Source organism: Myxine glutinosa, chromosome 6 (assembly GCF_964187855.1).
Source record: "Myxine glutinosa chromosome 6, kmMyxGlut1.1, whole genome shotgun sequence".
Classification (NCBI taxonomy): Eukaryota; Metazoa; Chordata; class Myxini; order Myxiniformes; family Myxinidae; genus Myxine; species Myxine glutinosa.
The window spans coordinates 37313772-37335913 of NC_136266.1; the positions used below are offsets into that span (position 1 = coordinate 37313772).

At 43.1% G+C, this 22142-nt stretch overlaps 1 protein-coding gene across 2 annotated transcripts in view; it reads left to right on the forward strand.

Annotated features, from left to right (window-relative positions):
- The window catches only part of EXOC2 (exocyst complex component 2), a 183336-nt gene that overhangs the window by 57236 nt on the left and 103958 nt on the right, over positions 1-22142 (forward strand). For both annotated transcript variants that reach the window (XM_078779721.1, XM_078779722.1), the window contains exons 9-12: positions 3369-3450; positions 5032-5134; positions 5513-5631; positions 14656-14784. In XM_078779721.1, the coding sequence (XP_078635847.1) occupies positions 3369-3450; positions 5032-5134; positions 5513-5631; positions 14656-14784 (433 nt within the window). The remainder of the gene's footprint in view (positions 1-3368; positions 3451-5031; positions 5135-5512; positions 5632-14655; positions 14785-22142) is intronic.

The window sequence follows — 22142 nt, forward strand, 5'->3', positions numbered from 1 at the left end:
GCAGAGATGAGTCGGTAGAAGACAGGAAGACCACCTTTCTGCCTGCGGAGAGAAAGAAAAAGAAAGAGAGAGAGAGAGAGACAGAGACAAAGAAAGAAAGAGAAAAAGAAAAAGAGAGAAAGAGAGAGACCCTCACCCTCAGAATCAGCTTCATCGTGGGAGATTCCAATGATTCTGAAAGCTTTGGTTTCTACTGCGTGAGGCAGGAGCACCAGCCCAGAGGGGAGAGCAGTATTCCATTGAGCTGCGGATGAAAGCTTTGTATGTGGTGAGGAGCTCAGAAGTGCCCAGAAAGGACTTCGCATGACGGAGGATGCCCAGTCGGCGACTAGCTTTGGAGGCTATCCTAGAAATGTGGTTTTCCCAGGAAAGATCATGGCAGATAGTGACACCCAAAAGCTTGAGTGACAGAACTTCTTCAAGAGGATTGTTCAGAATGTAGATGGGAGGGTTGCCCAGATGGTCTTTTTGGAGAGACAAAGTGAGAGTGTGAGATTTGTCAGAATTTAAAGACATGTTCCACTTGTTTGATCAGTTTGTGATTTTGTCCAGGTCTGCAGAGAGTGAAGAGGCTGGTGCCTGCCAATCTGAGGGTTGGGATATGAAGCGGCAGAGAGTGGAGTCATCAGCAAAGAGATAGAGAGGATTTTCCAGAGAGTTGGAGAGAGCATTGATGAAGACCAGAAAAAGCACAGGGCCCAGAACACTGCCTTGGGGAACTCCAGCCTGAACAGGAAGAGGAGATGAGAGAAACCCATTCAGGGCCACACGTTGACTACGACCAGAAAGGAAGTCCAAGCCGTGCGTGGACCGTGGAGGTTTCCATGGATACCATACGAGGAGAGTTTGGTGAGCAGGGCGGGGTGCCAGACCGTATCGAAGGCACAAGATATGTCAAGGGAGACGGCTCTGATTTCCTGTTTGGCATTGAGTGCCTCCATCCATTGTTGAGACCTCCATCCATTTAGCAAGGAGATTCTGATGCTGGTCTTGCTTGGGGGACCCATGGGTCGCTACAGTGTCATGGTATGTTTTTGACTCATTAGTTGTGTTGAGTTATAGTCAAGCTCACAGCATTACTAACACCAATACAAAGGTGCAGCTCTGTTGTAAATTTTGTGAAGCTTATATCTATGATTTCATTCCTGATTTAGAGGCTCACCTCTCCATGAAGCCTCGATATTTAGATCCAAACTATTTTCTAACGAAGCTACCGGTGCTCGCCCCAAATACCTTGGGTTCCACCATATGCTTATTGCAAAAATTCACACGTGATGGCGTTTCCCACTTAGGAGGTACTTTACACCTGGCACCAATTACAAACCAATACAAATACAAACAAACTCCCTCACTCTCTTCAATCCCACTCCTCCCTCCAGGTCTTTAAAACAGCTGTTCACCACCATCTCTTATCTTCCCCCATCCAAAACCCTGATCTTTTCTACCCCCGTTAATTCACCCCAGATCCACTTTTTAAAATTCCGACTTCTTTCCTAGAAGTCCTAGCTGTGTCAATGTGTTTTTTTTTACCTCTCCCACCCCCTCCCCTTCCCATGCCTCGTCCCCAAAGCCCCCTCCCTCCCACAGATCTCCCGATGTCCCTGCTCTCAAATGTTGTGCTTGTGTGCTTCCCTCTCTCTCTCCCCATCTTGTCTCCCGCTCCCTTTATCTTGTGTTTTATGTGTCAGTTTGTCTTTTTGTGATTAATGTTAGCTCTTACATGAGCCTCGATCTTGTATATAAAAAGACAGCAGAAGCAGCATTTCCAGAGTAGAATGACCTGGTCTGAATCCGAATTGATGATCCGAGATCAAGGCATTGGAGAAGAGGAAGGATTTGATGTCAGAAGCGATGATTGATTCCATTACCTTGCTGATTATTGAGAGCAATCTGATTTGTCTGTAGTTGCAAGGATCTGTGTTTCCACCCTTTTATGTAAAGCGGTAATGTTGGCTGATTTCCAAGCAGATGGCAGATGACCTTGAGCAAAAGAGAGAGTGAAGAGAATTGAGAAAGGGTGAGAAAGAGCGGCAGAGCAGGATTTTAGGACCTGTGGGCTGATGCCGTCTGGTCCAGTTGCAGAATTGTAGTCGAGGTTTGACAGAAACTTCTCCACTTTGTCAGTAGAGAAGGGCGCAGAGTCCAGGAGCTGCTGGGTTTGACTGGGTAAGGTGGGTGCAGAGAGAGATGGGTTTGGGACATCCCTTGGTCCATGGTTTGGGTGGGTAAATGACTTTCATTGTAAATTAATCAGAATATACATGTTTGCAATGCTAGTCAGACTTTATCTTCTGATCGATACTTTATTTGTTTATGTATGCTTCAAAAACGAAAAAACTACTCGATCAAATCCAACCAAAGTTTACATTTGCCTAAGGGTACACCGAGTATAGTTCCTGTCTGGGTAGCATATCTGGGGTGGGGGATTCAGGGTGGTGGGAAGATGCCAATTCTCTGTCTAAATGTGTATCGTATCGTGCCACCGGTGGTAGCAGGTATGACAAATCATCTTCTTGCATGAAAAATGTTTCACAAACTTACCATTGTGCATTATGATGATGTTGAAATCTGAGTGAGAATAATTCGAAATTTTCAAAATGTCATTTCACCCATTTTAAGTGGCGGTTCAAACAAAAGCAAACAACATGGAGCTTTGAAGTGAAGCGGAAGTGATTTTTTATTTTTTTTTCTAGTACGATGTATAAACCACAAGGATGACTAATGAAGATGGGTGGCAGTATGGCCTAGAGGTACTCGCACTCACCTCTAAGCTGTTTAGCCTGGGCTTGAATCTCGGCCCAGCTATAAACTGTCATATTGGGCTTTTGCAACCATGGTATATGCTATCATTAAACAGGTGTCCCATCTGGTGGCATTAGTTGGTGATGTTAAATATCCCACGGTGTCCTTCACGAAGAGTTGGCGAGCTATTGCCAGCACCCTGGCCAAATTACAAATTCCTGCCCTAACCTAAGTTGAATTTCAGGATTGGCCAGCTGGTTCATTAAAGACTTGAGCCAAATTTCCCCCTGGTCAACCCTGCAAGAACGTGGGAAATTGTCCTTAAAAGAGGGAGAAGAAGGCTGATGAAGGTGATGTTGGCCCGACTTCCAAGCAAATCGGGCAAATGATGGTGTGAATAGTGCAGATTGTTTATGACGTACAGCAAGCATGCGGTCTTTTGATTAAATCAGTCAGCAAAGCGATGGGTACATCTGACTAATATGTGTTCATAACCATCTGAGTAACATCTTGATATTCCACGTGGTAGCTTGCAACCCTACGCCACATTCACCATTTTCAATAACTCTGTTTTGATTGTGCTTTCACCTGATGTATTTGACTTCTTGTTGTGACTGTGTGTGTAGGGTGACTACGATGTAGTAATCAATGATTACGAAAAAGCGAAGTCTCTATTTGGAAACACAGAGGTCCACATATTTCAAAAAGGTGTGTCATGCTACATGTAAACGGTGTCTATAATGTAAACCTCTTATTACGCCAAGTGTGAGAGTGAAAAGTGGGGTGAAGCAATTGCTTCACTTTGTCTGTCTATCTACAGACATCAGGCTATGATTGAGGAACAACTTGATTTCAATTGAATATTATATTTTGAACATTGTCGAACACGAATCTGAACACGAACCTGCAGTTTAGCAGTACTTTCACCCTGAAGTTGACAAATTGTACAGAATCTCGTCCCAAGTGCGCAAGCACGCAGAGGAGAGAGATAATTGTTTTCATCTGTTTGCCTGTCTGGCATTCAATCAAAATTGAAAATAATTTAAAACAGGAAACTTAATGTTTTTAGCGACGTCATTAAGGACACAAACAACAAGCATGAATAACTAATGTAACGTGTTAGATATGGTGGTGTAATAGACACTGGGTAAAATGATGGTAAAAGCTGGCATTTATTTATTTGTTGCCTTTGAACCTCTTTACACCTTTATTTAAATCAAATTATATACTTGAACACTGTAGAACATTAATCGCCTTTCTCATACTTACAAGAACCATGCAATATTTCAACATATATACAGTCCGACCCCAACATTCACGGTCCCAACATTTTTGCAGGTTCCGCTTATTCACGGTTGATAAATTGTGACCTGTTTCTACATTTGCGGCTCTGTGTCCGGTGTATTCGCGGTTTTTCACGGGCGCAAAAAAAGGTTTCCACGAGCTGCAAGCATAACACAGTCCTCAAACATGTTTCACCAGCCACACACAAAGCAGCTGGACATACATTAAAAAAAACATATCTTCCATGAGTCGCGAGCATGACCTGCTTCTACATTCGTGGCATGTGCTTCACTTTTTCAAGGCTTTTCCCAGCCACAAAATATTTCAGCTATGCTATAAGTGAGTTTCACGGGACGTCCCACCATTCACACTGTGAGCATAGCTTTGTGTGATATCCCACAATTCACACTGTGAACATAGCTTCGCGGATGTCCCACCATTCACACTGTAAATGGGATGAATCAGTAACCACTGGGAACCTATTACCTATCCCCCTTTTCACCATTCAAACAATGGCACGACATTCGTGGATTGTTCTCGACATTCATGGGATTTTCCTCGACATTCATTTGATTTTCTTCGACATTCGCAGATTCTCCGCGATTCATGAACCTCTGGAAACCTATCCCCACTTTTCCCATCGAAAATTTTCTCCACATTCGCTGTTCCGACTTTCACAACATTTTACAGGAACGTATCCCCCATGAATGTCGTGGTCCGACTATATATCGGCAGGGTCATTACACCCACCCCACCACCCTTCTATTGAGACAAAGGCATTTTTAGTCATTTCTATTTTCAATATTGCGTTTCTTATTTTATGTCAGTATTACCACCTCAATGTCATATATCGGGTGGCCAACAAAGAAATTGTATGTCTTTGTACAGTAGTTGTATTGTTCCATTTTTTTTTGATGAACATTTTATATGTTGTTAGCGTGTTTTCTTTTTTTAAATCTCGAATGTTTCGCTCATCATTTCCTTCCCTACCCATTTTGCGATTAGTGTATGCAGAGGTTGAGATTCGTATACAGTCTCTCCAGTGTCTTTTGCTTGAGAAGCTGCTAGAAACTCCATCAACACTTCATGACCAGAAACGCTATATCAGGCATGTTTCCTTACCCATAACCTCTTCTTTCCTAATGTATTTTAAGCACTATACACACACACACACACGCACGCACGCACACACACACACACACATACTCACATGTGATAATTTGAGACATGGGAGGGCTCTATTTCACCTTCTGAAACCCACATATGGAGATAACAACCAACGACACACACACACCTTTTGTTTAAGGCTATGTTCTCTGTCTCCACCTCATTTTTAGTGTGAAAATCAACTTTTGTTAATTTTAATAACCCTTCGATGAATTGCCTAGTCTTTAAATTTGGTGTTGATTGCATCTGCCTCAGAGGCCATCATGTCTCAAACCACCTTTCCAACACCTCAAACTACCCTTTCAATTTCCTATCGCAGATACCTCTCAGATATAAGAGCACCTGGTGATCCTGCATGGCAGTGCATTGTGGGACAGCACCACTGGCTGTTGCAACTCATGTTGGGCTGCAGGGAACGCTTCTTTTTGCAGGGTGCAGGTGTTGGCATTGATTTTCTTTTTTCATCGTTTTCTTTGCTTTATTTTTCAGTGCAGATGAATCACATTTTAGTTTTTCAAAACAAACATGGATATTGAAAAGATAATTATACCAAAGTAAATTTGTGCTATCGGTTGACACTAACACAGCAATTTCTCATCTAAATATGTGTATCTGCTGACTTTATGGCACACAGTCGCCACAAAGCCTCGATGGGATGCGGTATTCACTGGTGGTGGGTAGTTGTGCAGGCTGACAACAACTCCTTTGGGGAGCATCATGTTGGGACAAGTTTTTAATGTTTCCATGTCTGAGAAACAGCCCTGACAGGTCACCACTCCATAACAGAGCTGTGGGTTTGGAATTTTGAATTTATCCAGTGTACCAGCACTTGGTGGCCTATTTTTATTTATTTATCCAAAGGCACCTTCGGATCGTTGACGTCCAATGACAAATGCTATCAGGCGATACAGGTGGCAACCAAAATCCAATATTTTCGGTTAAGAAAGACATTCAAGTGGAAATATTTTTAGAGTTGAACGGTGCAAGCCAAAATGAGTGAAACAAAACCGCCGATCAAGGTGTGGTACTACTCTTTTATGTTGAAGGCTCCAGTCACAGACGATGTAATCCTCATCGAGGCCAGTCCTTAAATAAAATAACTGCATTGATAGAAAAATGAAGAAAGAGAGAATAGTGTAAGAGTTTTTAAGGAAGTAAAAAAAAATCCACTTTTTGAAAAGGGGAAGATCGTAAGTGTTTGGAAATACATGGGAAGGTAAAGATTTCCAGAGTTTGGCAGTGGAGGGGAAGAAACAAACATCATAACGGCCCACTCTTGAGATGACAATGCCACACAATAATCATGAGATGTAGTGGCTTGTCGATTATTCCATGGTCTCGCTAATGGCGGAGGAACACAAGCAGCAAGTTCTCGGGAGCAGAAATGGAAGTAATATCTGTAGAAAAGAGAAAGAGAGCCAACTTTGCGGCGTAGTTCGAGCAGGTCGAGTTTTGAGGTCAAATTGGAAGAGTTGATAAGTCGGATTACTTTGGATTCAATTCTGTCCAGTAAGTATGTGGAGCTAGAACCTCCCCAGATGTGAGAGCAGCACTCTATACGAGGACGGATCAATCCTTTATATAGTTGAAGCAACTGTTGAGAGGAGAAGAATATTCAGCATCTGAACAGGACTCCTAGAGTCTTCGAGACAGACTTAACTATTTGTGTAATGTGTAGATTCCAGGATAAATTTTATGTTATGGTAATACCTAGTAGTATGTGCTCTACCAAGTGTGTGTGATTTTTAGGTATTACCATTGTTATGGTAATACCTAAAAATAAACATAACATAATTGAAAGAAAAATGTAAAACAAATATAAATCAGCTTCATGATTAAGTCTCCTGCTGCGTTGAAGCAGATTAAATATTCAGAAGTGATTAAACTTTCCCCCTCGCTCCCACCATTCCTCCCCTATTAATCTCTTAAATCATTTTCCTTTGTAATCTGTCCTTGTGATTCTTTTATAAATCGTTCTGCAGCTCTGTAAACACAGCGAATAAATAAAATTCAAAGAATCGCTCTTGTCTATAGTTTTGCACTTCAGCACCCTTCTATTATTACCTACGCCACCTGAGGTGGACACGGAAGTTATGGTTTCCCCCGTGTCTGTCTGTTTGTGAGCAGGATATCTCAAAATGTTGTGCATGGATTCGGACTAAATTTAGTGGACAGGTTGAGTGTGAGAAGGACGAATTGATTAATGCCTGGCGTTGGCTGAACGGTTAAGGTGGCTGGCCTCAGATCTTAGGGTCTTAAGTTTGAGCCCCTGTCGTGCTGTTGAAATAACACCAGGTGGGTTGATTCAGCCTGTCATTCTTTCCGAGGTCGGCAAAATGAGTACAAGCTTACTGGTAACGGGCACTGCATTAGACGCACAGCTGCGCTCCCAGAAAATGATTTAACCAGCAGCCACAGGATGCATACGAAACAACAACAAATTGATTAGATTTTGGTGAAGATCCGGATCTGAATACTACAAGATTTCTAAGTGATTCTTCACCATTGAGAGGCGGCACAAAAACATTATATAGTATGATATTTCAAAAAGTTGTGGATGAGTTATGACAAAACTTTGGTGTATGTTAACTGCTCAGCCTGGTGGAGGTATGTGCTCCACTGAGTGCCGTTCTCATGTTATTGTTAGTAAAGATCCGACGTTATCCTTTGTAAGGAAAGGTGCTTGTACCATTTACGTAGTTAAGTATAAATGGTACAAAACATATAGTTACATGGTTTTCTCTCTGCAATTGACCGGACTCTGGCATAATGGTTAAGGCATCCACTCTGAGGCCGAGAGGTTGGCAGCACGAACCCGTCCCCGGCCAGGTCGTCCCAAAGACTTTTAAAATGGTACGTGCTGCTTCCTTGCTTTATGTCCAGCATTTAAAAGGGATAGAGCACTGACAAACAACTGTAGGCTGGCGGCCATAGCACAGGGTTTGATAGGCTTCATGGCCTCCTGCGTTTAAGTTATTTGTAAGGAAACACATATTTAATGCTTTATTTATTTTTCTGGATGAGGTGAGCATAGGGCGAGCCACCTTGATTCATTGAAACTCCTGATCTTGAACTGCCTAAATTTATTCACAATTCTGTTATCTCTTCCTGTTTTGTTTTTTTCTTGTCAAATCAAATCACGTTTATCGCCATATGTATAAAATATACAATGACATTTGTTTTAACCTTGGTGCCACAAAATTTTGTCCTTATATTTACGTAATTTTCATCGACCAAGGTTTCAAGTGCATATATTTGAAATTCATTCATTTCATTCATTCTATTCACCCAGTCATTCATATCAGAATATCAATGCTTTACTGCCTCGGGGATTTATTCGTTTTTTGAGACAGCTCCAATCCAATGAACCTTGTAATGAAGTTGTGTTTGTAAATCGACAAACAACACAAATTGCCTGTCAATCGTTTATCTTGTATTGGTCCATGCTGCATAGTTGGATACGTAGGTGATCCTTCAGGCTGACTGCTTTTACATTTCCAAACTTGGATTTCTATGCTTTTTCTAAGACCTGTGGGTTTGTTTAGGATGCATTATGCAGTATTTTGTGCACAGCGGTCAGATCTTGCAGAGTCTGTTTAGCATCACCACGGCAGCTTGGCTCACCAATGAAATATTGTGTAGCCTGCTCCTGTTTACCACCGCCACAGACCTGTCCTGTGTTGATCAGCACATGGCTGACTTCCAATGTCGAATGTTTAAACACAAGGATCATGTATAACTTGGATGCGGTTTTCCATCCATACTGAGCTGTGTGTGGTTAACCACCCCTACCCTGCTGTAACTAATATAATGCCATTATTTTATGGCTAACCACATATGTTGTACAGGATTAGGGTCAATCATTTTATTTTGATGAAAAGATTAACTGATTAGTTTTGTTTTGTTTCTTTATTTCTGGTTTTTTTCATATACACAAAATCTAAGTCTCACTGAAGAGCAAGATGACAGTGGGTGAAATCCGACAGACTCACAGCGGAGCAACAGTCAGAAACAGCAAGCAAGAATGAATGAATGAATGATCGTTTTAAGGCCATTTTCCCCGCTAGAGTGGGGGTTAGCCTTGCGGGCCCCATGACAATCATGCTTCCCTGTTTGAGGCAATGTTTTTATGGCCGGATGCCCTTCCTGACGCCAACCCTTGGTCACGCTCTTACGATGCGCAGGGATACGGTGTACCTATTATAAATCTGGGTACACACCGTGATCATTCATCCCAGCAAGCTGGTACTTAATTTGCCGACCTCGGAAGGATGACGGGCTGAGTCAACCCCCCTGGCGTTAATTCAGCGATCGACCGGGATTCGAACCCAGGATCCTAGGATCCCAAGCCTGCACCCTAACCGCTAAGCCAACAGAAACAGCAAGCAAGGAAATGAAAAAAGAGGAAAAGAGAATGGAAGCAAAAGTTGTAATCTGCAAGTAAGAGGGTTGGATTAGGTAGAGTCAAGAGGGGTAAAAAAGATTGTGAGTATGGATGGGGGGATGACTTGTGATGGTGGTGCACTGCTTGTTTGAAGCCGTGGAGGAAAGAATGTGATTGAACCATCTCAGAAAGGCGGTTCCACAAATGCGAGAAAAGATGAACAAAAGAGTGGAGGTGCGCATAAAGCCTAGATTTTGGGAGGTTATCCAGGAAGGGGTTATTGGAAGAACACATACATCCTGGAGCGGCTGTGGAGAGTCGGAGGGTTGAATGTAGAGGGAGCTAGGTGGAATGTAGAGGGAAAGGTGGCAAAAGGCTTTGTATGACAGAGGATGCTAATTTGGTGACTGGCTTTGGAGACCAAGTGTGGTTTGCCCAAGAAATAGCATTGCTGATAGTGAGGCCCCAAAATTTGAGGGACTGAACTTCTTCAAGATGATTGTTAAGGAAATAGATGGGAGGATTTACCAGATAGACCTTTCATAGAGAGAACAATGCCTTGGGGCGCTCCAGCCTTTACTAGAGACTAGGACGTGCCCGTACGTGGGTGCCCGTTCCTTGCCAAAAAAAAAAAAAAAAATGTCTTCGCCCATGCATGCATGGGCGTGCCCATGGGCCCATGGGCGTGCCCGTAAGTGCGTGATGTGACCGTACAATGAATGTATCGTCCCGACGCCGCAGCTCGGATGGCGCTGCAGTTAATCGGGCCTGTATCGGCAGAGTTATTATAAACGTGTACTACAATCGATCGTACCTTACAGCGTCTGCTCGCCACGTTCACGTCGTCACTATGACTATCCGTAAGTCCGGAAGTGACGTCCTCATTTGACTGTCCGGAAGGTCGCATATCGCAGTTACGATGAATCGCAAATTAGTTTTAATTAGTTTTAAAACATAGTTTAACGCCAACATAGTTTGCCAACGTGAAATAAATGAATACGCTCTCAAATGTGCCGTCCGAGGCAGAGTCTGTTCGGCACGTTCGGCACACGTGATAGCTCGCTGCTCTCTGATTGGTTGAATCGTTTTTTGGACATAGCTCGGTAACTACTTCTCCGATTAATATGAAACCTTGAAAAGGCACATCCTCAGGTCCCCAGCAATATACCTGGCAAGTTTCAAGTATATCGGACCCGTGGTTGTCGAGAAACAGCGGTCACAGACAAACACACATACACACAGACATACACACAGACATACACACAGACATACAGAGATTACTGGAATTATAGATAGATATAGAAGAGAAGAGAGGATTCCATTGAGAGCCACACGTTGGCTATGAGAGTCGTGCAGGTCAGTGAGCTTTATGTGGAGTTGGTCTTGCATGACATATGCAGAGAGTTTGGAGTGTAACGTGCGATGCCAGACCATATTGACTGCTCAAGATGTGTCAGGACAGAAGTCTCTGATCCCATATCTGACATGAGGGCCTCTATCCATCGTTTGGAGAGCAGAAGCAGCATGTCCAAGGTATAGTGACCTGGTCTGAATCCGAATTAATGATCTGAGATGAAATCATTTGAGAAAGGAAAGTTTTGATGTCAACTGCGTTGATGGATTCCATGACCTTGCCGATGATTGAAAGTAAGCTGATAGGTCAGTAGTTAAGTGGATCAGTTTTTGCACCTTGTTTATGTAATGCGATGATGTTGGCTGACTTCCAAGCAGATGGAAGATAACCGAGGGCAAATGATAGGATGAACAAAGCGGAAAGAGGAAGTGCAAGAGCAGCAGAGCAGCTTTTTGGGCTGCGTGAGCAGATGCCATCTGGTCCAATTGCAGAATCAGAGTCGAGGGTTGCCAGAAACTTCTTCCCCTTTACCTTCTCCATGTTCTTAGACAGATTCCAGGAGCAGTTGGTGCGACTGGGTGGAGTGAGTATCGAGAGGGAGGGTTGGGGACACAATATTTGGAAGCAAACAGAATTGAGGCAGCCTTCTCCCCATGTGGGGTCAGCTGTGATGGTGCCATTTTAAGTGAGGGAAGGGATGGAGGGAGAACTTACTCCAGGGACAGACTTAACAAGGCAAAATTGGTGCTCTCCATTTGGTGTTTTTAGAGGTGTAAATATTTTTTTTCATCCACCAGTTTATTGTGTATATTTAAGAATTTATGATTGTTAGACCTATCCTGTTTCTGGTCAGGTATGGCTTTTGAATCAATTTGTTTGGGTTGTCATCGTTGGTGTTCCCATCTGAGAACATAGATCGTGATGCTGTAACCACCAGGCTCGAATCCCTTATTACACCGTCAGTCTGTGTCCATAGCCTCCTAATGACCTTCTTATTGATGAATGAGTGCACTGATGTCTCCTAATGTGCTTGATCTACCATTCATGCATTTAATGCAGGATTTTTTTTTGTTTGTTTATTTTCGAAACTACGATTTCTTTCGTCATTCCTTTTTCTTTGCATCTCAACAATCACATGGCTTCCTTGCACGGTCACAGCCACGGCAGGTCGCTCCACGGTGCTGATTATTTTTCCTGTTCGGCTGACTCGTCAAGCGCTCCGCCGCGTGTGAGGTCTGCCAGCGAGGCGTTTATTTTAAGTGTCAGCAATAGATCCCGACACCTTATGTCCAATTGGAATGTGGAGAATGCCAAGAACTAGACAGAGAACTTGTGTAGATGGACAGAATGATTTGCTTTTGATTTTTATAATATATCGGGCCTTTTTCGTAATTAGATTTTCTTCTCTCTTTCGAAACGCAGCCCAGATTTTGTTTGGCCTGTTATTAAACAGGAGATTTATTATACTGCTCCGTTGCTTCTAACTCTACTTTTTAACAGTTTTTGTAACTATAATATCAAACATAAAAGCAGCAAATCCTGCTATTGATTTTCATATTTTTACATTTTTGCATCAAACACTATTATGTAGACATAGATCTTACAGCCAATCTCATTGAATCTTGTGTAACACCACAGAATGTACCCTAGATAGTCCACTCCACTAGAACTGATCACGATATGGCCCGCGAGGTTCACTCGATGCTGAAATGTCGGCTCGTGTGTCTGGACCTAAATGAAATTTATTTTCCTTTTTGGCACAGTGACCATGTCCTGCCGCCTTTTTTTTTTTTTTTTCTAAAATGGAAGGGTTAATCCAATTCCATGGTTTCCCAGAGACATTTATATTTTTATCCACAATCCTCTTGTGTCACTATGGATTTAGCGACACTGACGCCATGTGCAAAGATGACAGGCTGGAGATGAATGACTCCCCCAGGTCGCAACTTCCAGGGCAGCGAGGAGATGCATTTTTACTTTTGCACACAGAAGAAGGACACGGGAAGCTTTGGCCTCAGTAGGGCATGCTGAGCACAATGCTCCAATGAGGAAAGTGGCATGGAGCCAAGGCTGGGAATGGGAGGGAGGAGGTGCTTTGTGGGCTAGCAGGTCATTGCACGGTGCGTAGGCACTGCGTTTGGCAGGTCACGCAGATGTATTTGTCCTTGGCCTGCCATGTGTGCAACATACAGGCCCATGCGCTTGCCACGAATTAGTATGAGGTCACCTGGGGTGATTCTGCATCGTTACAAGTTTATCTTGGCACTCGCACAAACTCAACGTTTATGTAAAGACTACTTGCTGGTAATTTTATCATTTAAACAGATCTGTAGGTGCTATTTCAGTTTTGTGACCACATATTCCGCCGATACTATGATGACGCCAGCCCGGCTGTTTGGGATTGCATTCATGTGAAAGGTCCATCTACAATATTTTTTTTTGCCATTCCGCATGCCTAATGCAACCTTCACATACACGGATTATTCTTACGAGTCCTTACGGATCGCCAACTCGTAGTCAATCACAAGCATCCGTAAATAACTCGCTGGTATCCGTAGATAACTCGTCACAACTCGCAACAACTTTTGTCATGTCAAAAATCATCTTCCGTTATTTACGGATGCTTGCGATTGACTACGAGTTGGCGATCCATAAGGACTCGTAAGAATAATCCGTGTATGTGAAGGCACCCTAAAGTAGGTACCTCTGCCACCGAAGGCACATGGAGGTTATGTTTTCAGCCTCGTTTGTCTGTAGGCAGGATAACTCGAAACGTTATTGACAGATTTCGACGAAACCTGGTTGACAGATTGGGTGTCCGGCAAGGAGAAATTGATTCAATTTCGGTGAAGATCAGGATCCGGATCTGGATACGAGAATTTATTTATTTATTATTAAAGTGATTCTTCAACATTGAGAGATTGGGCCCAAACTATATATAGCATGATATCTCAAAAAGTTGTGGACGGGTTATGACAAAACTTGGTGGATGAGTTAGGTAGGTGACAATAACAAGCTGGTTAGATTTTGGTTCAGGTCCGAATCCAGGTTCAGCCTGGCAGAGGTTTGCTCGCTACCGAGTGCTGTTGTAGTTTGAGTATATAATTGGCAAGCAAATTATTTCCTGACTAATTATATATACAGTACTTTACCGAAATGTAAAATTTTTTTTGCCTTTCTTGGACTATTATGTGTTTATGTCTTTCACACAACATGTTTTAACAACTAAACCTCATGATACAATGGTTGTGGATGAAAAGAAGTGTGGGTTTTAAGGAGTTGTTAACATATTATTGGTGGCAGAGCTTCCTGGTAACTGATATATAATATGAGTTCCCTTACCGAGGAACTTTGATGCATGAGGAGGCCATTAGGCCCATCAAAGCCTTTGCTATTATTATCAAGTTATGGTTGTTTGTCCAATGCTCTATCCTTTTTCAAATGCCGAGCATCAAGCAAGGAAGCAGCACGTACCATTTTTTAAATCTTTGGTATGACTTGGCCTGTGCTTGAACTGCTGACTTCCCAGATTCTTTGCAGACGCTCTGACCATTATGCCAACGAGGCTGTTAAGTCAACCGTTTTTTACGGGCAACTGTTCGATTCGACGTTGAAACTTTGATTTCCCGAAAAGCAGTTTGCGCAGTGAAGGAGTTTGTTTTTGTTTTTGAAAATATAATGTTAAAGTCACGGGCTCACTCTACCTGACGCATGTTTCACGTAGAGAGTCGATGTGCAGTGGCCAGTAACTGGCCTGAGCATCCCTGTTCTTCCGCTACACGTGTTGCTCGATCAGAGGTCCAACATCGTACCGATGGATTCCACTCAACAATGGTACATGGTAATCTCGCACGTAAGTGTCTCATCTCAAACCTGTGTTTGTAAATAACATTTGTTTTCCTGTTGTCTCAAACAATGTTAACATTGCTGTTAATGTAATGATGTACATATTGTATTCATAATAAAAGTAATAGTAACAAACGATTTCAGTATCCATTTTGATTTCTGATCAGCAATCTTTATGTTACCTCCACTTCCACATTATTTGTAGCCTCTTCTTTTCTATTCTTGTTGCATCATGTGATATATATTTTCTTAAATGCCCCCAATGAAATGTTTTGACCAAAGTCAGGTTACAGTGCATGCTGGCATACGATGCAGGCCTTTGTACAGACATCCCTGGAGCTCAGGAATTCTTACCCTAATATAATGTCTGTGATGTGATAATGCTAACTCATGAATGAATGAATGAATGAACGAATGATCGTTTTAAGGCCATTTTCCCCGCTACAGCGGGGGTTAGCCTTGCGGGCCCCATGACAATCATGGTTCCCTGTTTGAGGCAATGTTTTTATGGCCGGATGCCCTTCCTGACGCCAACCCTTGGTCACGCTCTTACGATGCTCAGGGATACGGTGTACCTATTCTAAACCGGGGTACACACCGTGATCATTCATCCCAGCAAGCTGGTACTCAATTTGCCGACCTCGGAAGGATGGCAGGCTGAGTCAACCCCCCTGGCGTTAATTCAGCGATCGACCGGGATTCGAACCCAGGATCCTAGGATCCCAAGCCGGCACCCTAACCGCTAAGCCAACACCAGGCTCATGGAGGGAAGGAATTCAAAAAAGCCAGATCCATTCAAATTTATCGTGAAATCCAAACATGGCAATCGGCGCAGAGGCCTGCGCAAGTTCTTGGATGCCTTGCTGGAGTCTGTATTGTTACATGATTGTACTTGGATGCGTTTTATTATACACATTGCGTTGAATCTGATTACCGTGATCTGTGATGTTCACCTAATTCCAAGTACGAGAGTCAAGTCGAGGTTGTATATCGCGCTGACTTATGAATAGCCGTGGAATTTTGGGATTTGTTACGAAGCGCTCAAACCCGTGGATTGCAATCCGTGCCAAAAAAAGCTGTTTACTCGCGGTATGAGTATCTTCATTGGAGGCTTTCTTGAATGAAAGTGTGATGGACTAACTCACTCGACAATCTATTGGATTGGCCCGTTTGCTCTTACCTTCTGAGCTCAAGGCTCGTGAAGTTGAGACCCCAGGTTCAAATCTCAAGTGCAGTAGTGTTGACTTGTCCATTATTTACTTATTGTAGCAAATGTTTATTGTTCCAGGATTTGATTAGGAATTTGACCAGCTGATTGCATCATTGCTGAGTTTCTGGATTTTCACCTGTATTATTGATAAAAATGTCAAAGTTTGAATCTCAGACGTTGTTTATTAATTATATAGTCAGAATTGTTTTAAGCAGCTGCTCTTCGTCATGTGCGAAAAGCAATCTGCCAGGCGTTGTGGGGTTGATCAAAATGATTAGTGCCTCCCATGGGAATTGAAGGCTGTGGATAACAAATGATGTTCTTTGTTTATCGTTTCTATAAGCACCATCCATTTCGAAATAATAACTTTTGTTCCACAATGGTATGATTTTTCTGAATTTAATTGCACAACAAACTGGAATGGCATTCGGTAGAGCGCATACCTACACCAGGCTGAACAATTTCTGTTTTGTATCCCACTGATTGGCTGGGTCTGCTCCCAAGTCTGAACCTAAATAAAATCTGCTTGTTCTTGTGAAGTTTTGTCACAACCTGGCCAATAGACAACAACAACAACAACAGGCATTTTAAGGCCATTTTCCCTGCTTGAGCCTTGCAGTCCCCATGACAATCTTCTCCATTTTGCCCTATTTTCTGCATCTCTCCTTGTTAACCTCCTTGCCCGCATTTCTTCTTCGACCATCTTTAGCCAAGTCTTTCTCAGTCTTCCCCGTCCTCTACTTCCTTCAACATTCATTTCCATCACACTTCTCAACCTGTCACTTTCATACTTCCTCAACACATGACCAAACCATCTCAACCTGTTCCTCTTCACAGCATCAATCACAGGCTCTATTCCCATCATCTTTCGCAATTCATCATTTGTCTTCCTCTCTCTCAACGATACTCCGCACATCCACCGAACCATTCGCATTTCCACCCTTTCCAGCCTTCGTTGCTGCTCTACGTTCATTACCCATGTCTCGCTCCCATAAATCATAACACTTCTCACACATGCAGCTGAAAGTTCAACGACACTCCCCTCCTCATCAGCACGCCACTCAGTTCCCGAAACTTCTTCCATGCACATCTCACTCCAGCAACCGTTGCCGGGTCTGATCCACCTTCTCCATTCAGCATGTCTCCTATGTAACAAAATGTTATCACACCTTCCAGCTTCACGCCATCTCCAAGATCCAACTCAACATTTCCTCCATCTGCAGCTCCCTCTGTGCACACCTTACACTTGAATGTAGCTGCCACACTGGTTAATTGCCCTCTCAGACCACTACATTTTTGATTAACCCACTCGGCGCACATTGTACATTGAATGGAGTTCACTCTGACACCCTTCCTGCACACAGCACACGGCCACTTCCCAGTTCTTTCCACCTCACCACATGCTTTACCATTTGCCATCACTTTCGTTTTAACAATATTCACCTTCAGACCTTTTGTCTTCATACATTCCTTCCACTTGTTCATCTTTTCCTTCAGTCCATCCATACTTTCTGCAATCAACACCAGATCATCTGCATACAACAACTCCCACGGTAAACCCTCCTTTACGTTCTGAGCCAGCACCTCCATCACAGCTACAAATAGTAGTGGACTTAGTACCGACCCCTGATGCACTCCCACCTTCACCTCAAACTCACCACTGTTCCCGTCCTTCGTCCTTACAGCTGTGCACTCTCTTTTGTACATTGCAATCACTACTCTGATCAACCATTCCTCCACTCCTAACTTCCTCAATGCCCATGTCACTACTTCGCGTGGAACCCTATCAAATGCTTTCTCCAGATCAACAAACCCAAGAAACAACTTCTTCCTCTTCTCCATGTACTTGGCAGAAAGGAGTGAAAGCCCAACTGCTCTGGCATGTGCACAGTGGGGGGAGATATATCAAACAGGATGTATTTCTTTGGGCGAACTGTCTTGCTCTTTTCACAATGGACATCAAGATGTTGATCTATATTGTAAGGTGGTGGATAGCGTTTGAATTTTTGAGGGTGAGAAAAAAGAACTTGAGTGATTAGGGTATTCCGAATGATCGTTCCGAATTGTCACCCTGACGTTCGTGGCCTATTAATTGGTTCATGAAACATCGTTGTGGAAACCGAATGTTCATTGTTTAGTTGTAATTGCATTACAGAGAATTTATTATAGACTTTTATGACTCCACCGCTGATTCATTTTCTGAATGTAAAATGTAATTCAAGAGTTGGGAGAGGGAGGTTGAGATGCTGGGAGGGGGAGTTTTGAGGACTTGCGGTTGAGAATGGGGTTGAGGATTTGAAGAAGAAGAAAGGAGAATGAAGGACAGTGAGTTGTGAGTGGGCAGTAGAAGCTTTGTTGTGAGGGTTGAGGCTGAGGACTTGTGGGGGTTGAGGTTGAGGCCTTGGGTTGGGGGGGTTTCGGACTTTGGGTGGGGAAGGGGTTTGGAAACTTGGGATTAGGTGATGGGTTTGAGGACTTGGGATTGGTTGGGGGGAAGGAGTGAGGACTTGGGATTGGTTGGGAGGGAGGGGTGAGGACTTTTACATTATGCAGATATTACATTATCCACTGGTACCTACTAGTATCTACCATATAAAACACAGTGTGTGTTTGTACAGATGTCTGATGTCTGTCCGCCTTCATAAGGATGATTTGAGTCGGGTTTTAAAGGCCAATCTCTTAACACGACTGTGTGTTCACTATGGTCAAAGCACCCAAAACACTCAGAGGACCCAAAAGGCCCAAGAGACCCCAAGGAAGCAATCTTCTATAATTTGTTAATCAGATATGTCAATAGGTTATCTTCTATCAAAGGTTTACAGCCTGAAGGGGCAGATGGCCACAGAAAGTGCCGAGGAAGGTGATGACGAATCCTCTACCAACGTTATGATCCTGAAAAGAACATTATCTTTTTCCATTCTGCTAAATCATTGCAGAATGATGTCAAGGACACTGATGCAGAACTGAGAAGAAGCAGGAACCCAGGAGATGATGCATCGCTGTGTATGCATCTGTCATAAGATGCTGCATCTGAATGTGTTCCTGTGTCACTCTACAATCATGTGGACTGGATGGTGACTGATGTAACTCCAGAGCTGAATCAGTCAGACTTGAAAGTACAACTGAATGAAAGAAATCGAGAAAAAGTCCTGAGGAAATTCCTGCTGAGGAAATGCCCCGCTATGTGCGGTGAGAAAAGCGGCGCCATTGTTCTGATGTCAGTGGTACCCAGAGTATCCCGGGAAGTGACGGCATTTCACCCAAGCTCAGTGGCTGTGTTAAGTGCTTATCTCTGGTGTGTGCGCGCGTGCGCACGTGTGTGCGCATGCAGCTCCATTACGAGCCTCAAACCATATACAGTATTACAATTTTTAAAATCCTCACTCAAGATATTTGTGCAGCTAGAGCAGGTATACACAGCACTGCACATTTTGAAACGAACCAGGAGTAAAGTAGTCAAAATATATTGAACCGTTTTGGAAATAGCATCAGTTGTCAAAATGGCCAGAGATACAGTACATATATCGCTTCCATAACAGACTATACTGAGGAGGACCAGGAACAAGATTGATTATCGGTGGCCTCCTCAACGAATCAGATAAAGCTGTTATCCTCACGACTGATGAGTCAGCAGTTTTTACCAGCACTGGCATATGGAGATCATGAGGAAGCAGACAAACTGATGACTATGATATGTCTAGATATAGCAGATATGTCTGACTGTGTAAGCCACGATGGATACAAGTGTATTGTGGGTGCAGAAGGGCTCCATCTACATACCAGGTCATAGAATCGCAAGTCTGTTAGCTGAGAACAATAATTTGTCGGTTGGACTTGTCACCTCAGTGCTTCTCTGTGGCCACATAATGAGTGGATGTGACACTGTCAGTTATGCAGTTGGGAGAGGGGAAAAAATCGTTCAAGGCTGCCATGAGGCATGCATCTGACATGTCGGCCATGATGCAGTTTGGTGAAAACTCTCTTACCATAATAGGAGCAGTGATCGAAGCATGTAGGACTTTCTTTTTGAAGCTCTATGGTGATTTCAATCGATACCAGTTACGTGCTCACACCATCGGACATACCAAGGGAAGTACAAGGAAACTACCTCCAACTGAGAGTGCCTTCAAATACCTACCATATGCTTTGAGGCCTGTATCATATTGCCATGTGCAAGAGATCTTATCAGTGTGACCTCAACTTGCCTGATTGTTTGGTAGAAAGCTTGCAGAAGGACAATTGGTTCCCATCATGTTGGATAAACCACCTAGGCCTTCACTAGCCAATCAAAAGCATTATTATTGCCAGTGTGACAATAGCAAGTGCAAAGATTAATTGCTCTTGTGCTGCTGCTGCTGGTATGAGATGTGTTGTTGCATGTAAATGTTCAGCGAATCAAAACAAGTGTGCTCGCATCATTAATGGCGATGATGAAGATGAGTAAACTTTGAGATACAAATTGCTTGTTCCAATGTTGAGCTATTTTGACGTTGTGAAATGTACTGTTCGACAATGAGCGATGCTACAAGCTTTGCTTTGCATTAGGTTCCTTCATATTTCACCTTGATGATGAACCAACCTCATCTTACTATAATTTACCAAATGTCCGTCCGTCCGTTCGAAGGTACCGCAAAAACGGCTCAACCGATCGCAACGATATTTTGGGTGGGTATTCCTGGGACCCCTGGGAGTAAAATAGGCTATATTGTTTTTCAAAGTTTTCCAGTTTTTCCAAACACGATGGAATAATATTTACCGATATGAACAGTGATGTGGCTTTTGTTGAAATTCTACAAATAGTTTATTCTACATACCAGGAGAGAGTAGATCGACTCCTGACGAACTCTTCCTATATAAACGTGCGGCTCTGAAGTAACACAGCAGCGTGTGCAAAGCGACTGAGAAACAGGTGTAGCGGCCGCTTCCGTGTTACAGATTCGGCGCGCACTCTTCACACATAAACGAGCGACTGAGAAAGTCGTGTCGCGGCTGCTTCCGTTTGGCAGAATTTGATCTTTTTTCAAAATGGGCGCCCTGTACTGTTTAGATTTTGATGATTTACGTGTGATATGGTTCAACGGATGTTTATATGAATCGTTTAAAATAAAATAAAGCCTTCAATTTCTGATATTTTGCCTTTTCATTTGGGCCTCCCAATTGAAGCCCCGCCCATAGGGCAGGTACCGTTGCTAGTATTATTTAAAACACTAGGGCATGCCCGTACTATATATATGCCCGTACTATATATCTATCTAAAATTATATCCCCCCCCCTATTTACATGAAATGGTTTGGTCCAAAGCGAACGGCTTGCGAGTGGTGACAATCCCCCCCCTCTATTTACATGCAATGGTTCGGTCCAAAGCGAACGGCTTCCGGAGTTTGGTAAAGAAATCGCCATCGCGTACACAAACGCGCAGGAAAGCGAATGAATCGCAAATTCGTTTTTATTAGTTGTAAAACATAATGCCCAATTATTCAATTAGCGCCAACGTATTTTGGCTGTTTGCAATTTAATCGCAAGGCAAAGTAGAAAGAGAAGAGGGAAAAAAAGAAAAGCCTTGCCTTGCTGCAAACAGCTGCTGCAAACAACAACAACATGGAAGGCTGCACTGTCCGGAAGTTGGCATATCGCAGTTACGATTATTTTAGTGTTAATGGCCAATTATTCAATTAGCGCCAACGTATTTTGGCTGTTTGCAATTTAATCGCAAGGAAAAGTAGAAAGAGAAGAGGGGAAAAAAGAAAAGCCTTGCATTAACGCATTAACGCTTGCATTGCATTAACGGTTCGGCACACGTGATAGCTCGCTGCTCTCTGATTGGTTGAAGCGTTTTTTGGACATAGCTCGGTAGGTACTTGTCCGATTAATTACAAACCTTGAAAAGGCACATCCTCGGGTCCCCAGCAATATACCTGGCAAGTTTCAAGTATATCGGACCCGTGGTTGTCGAGAAACAGCGGTCACAGACAAACACACAGACAGACACACAGAGATTACTGGCATTATAGATAGACTAGGGCATGCCCGTACTATATATATGCCCGTACTATATATCTATCTAAAATTATATCCCCCCCCCTCTATTTACATGAAATGGTTTGGTTCATTCGCAACGCCAAAGCGAACGGCGAACGGCTTGCGAGTACAGTGAC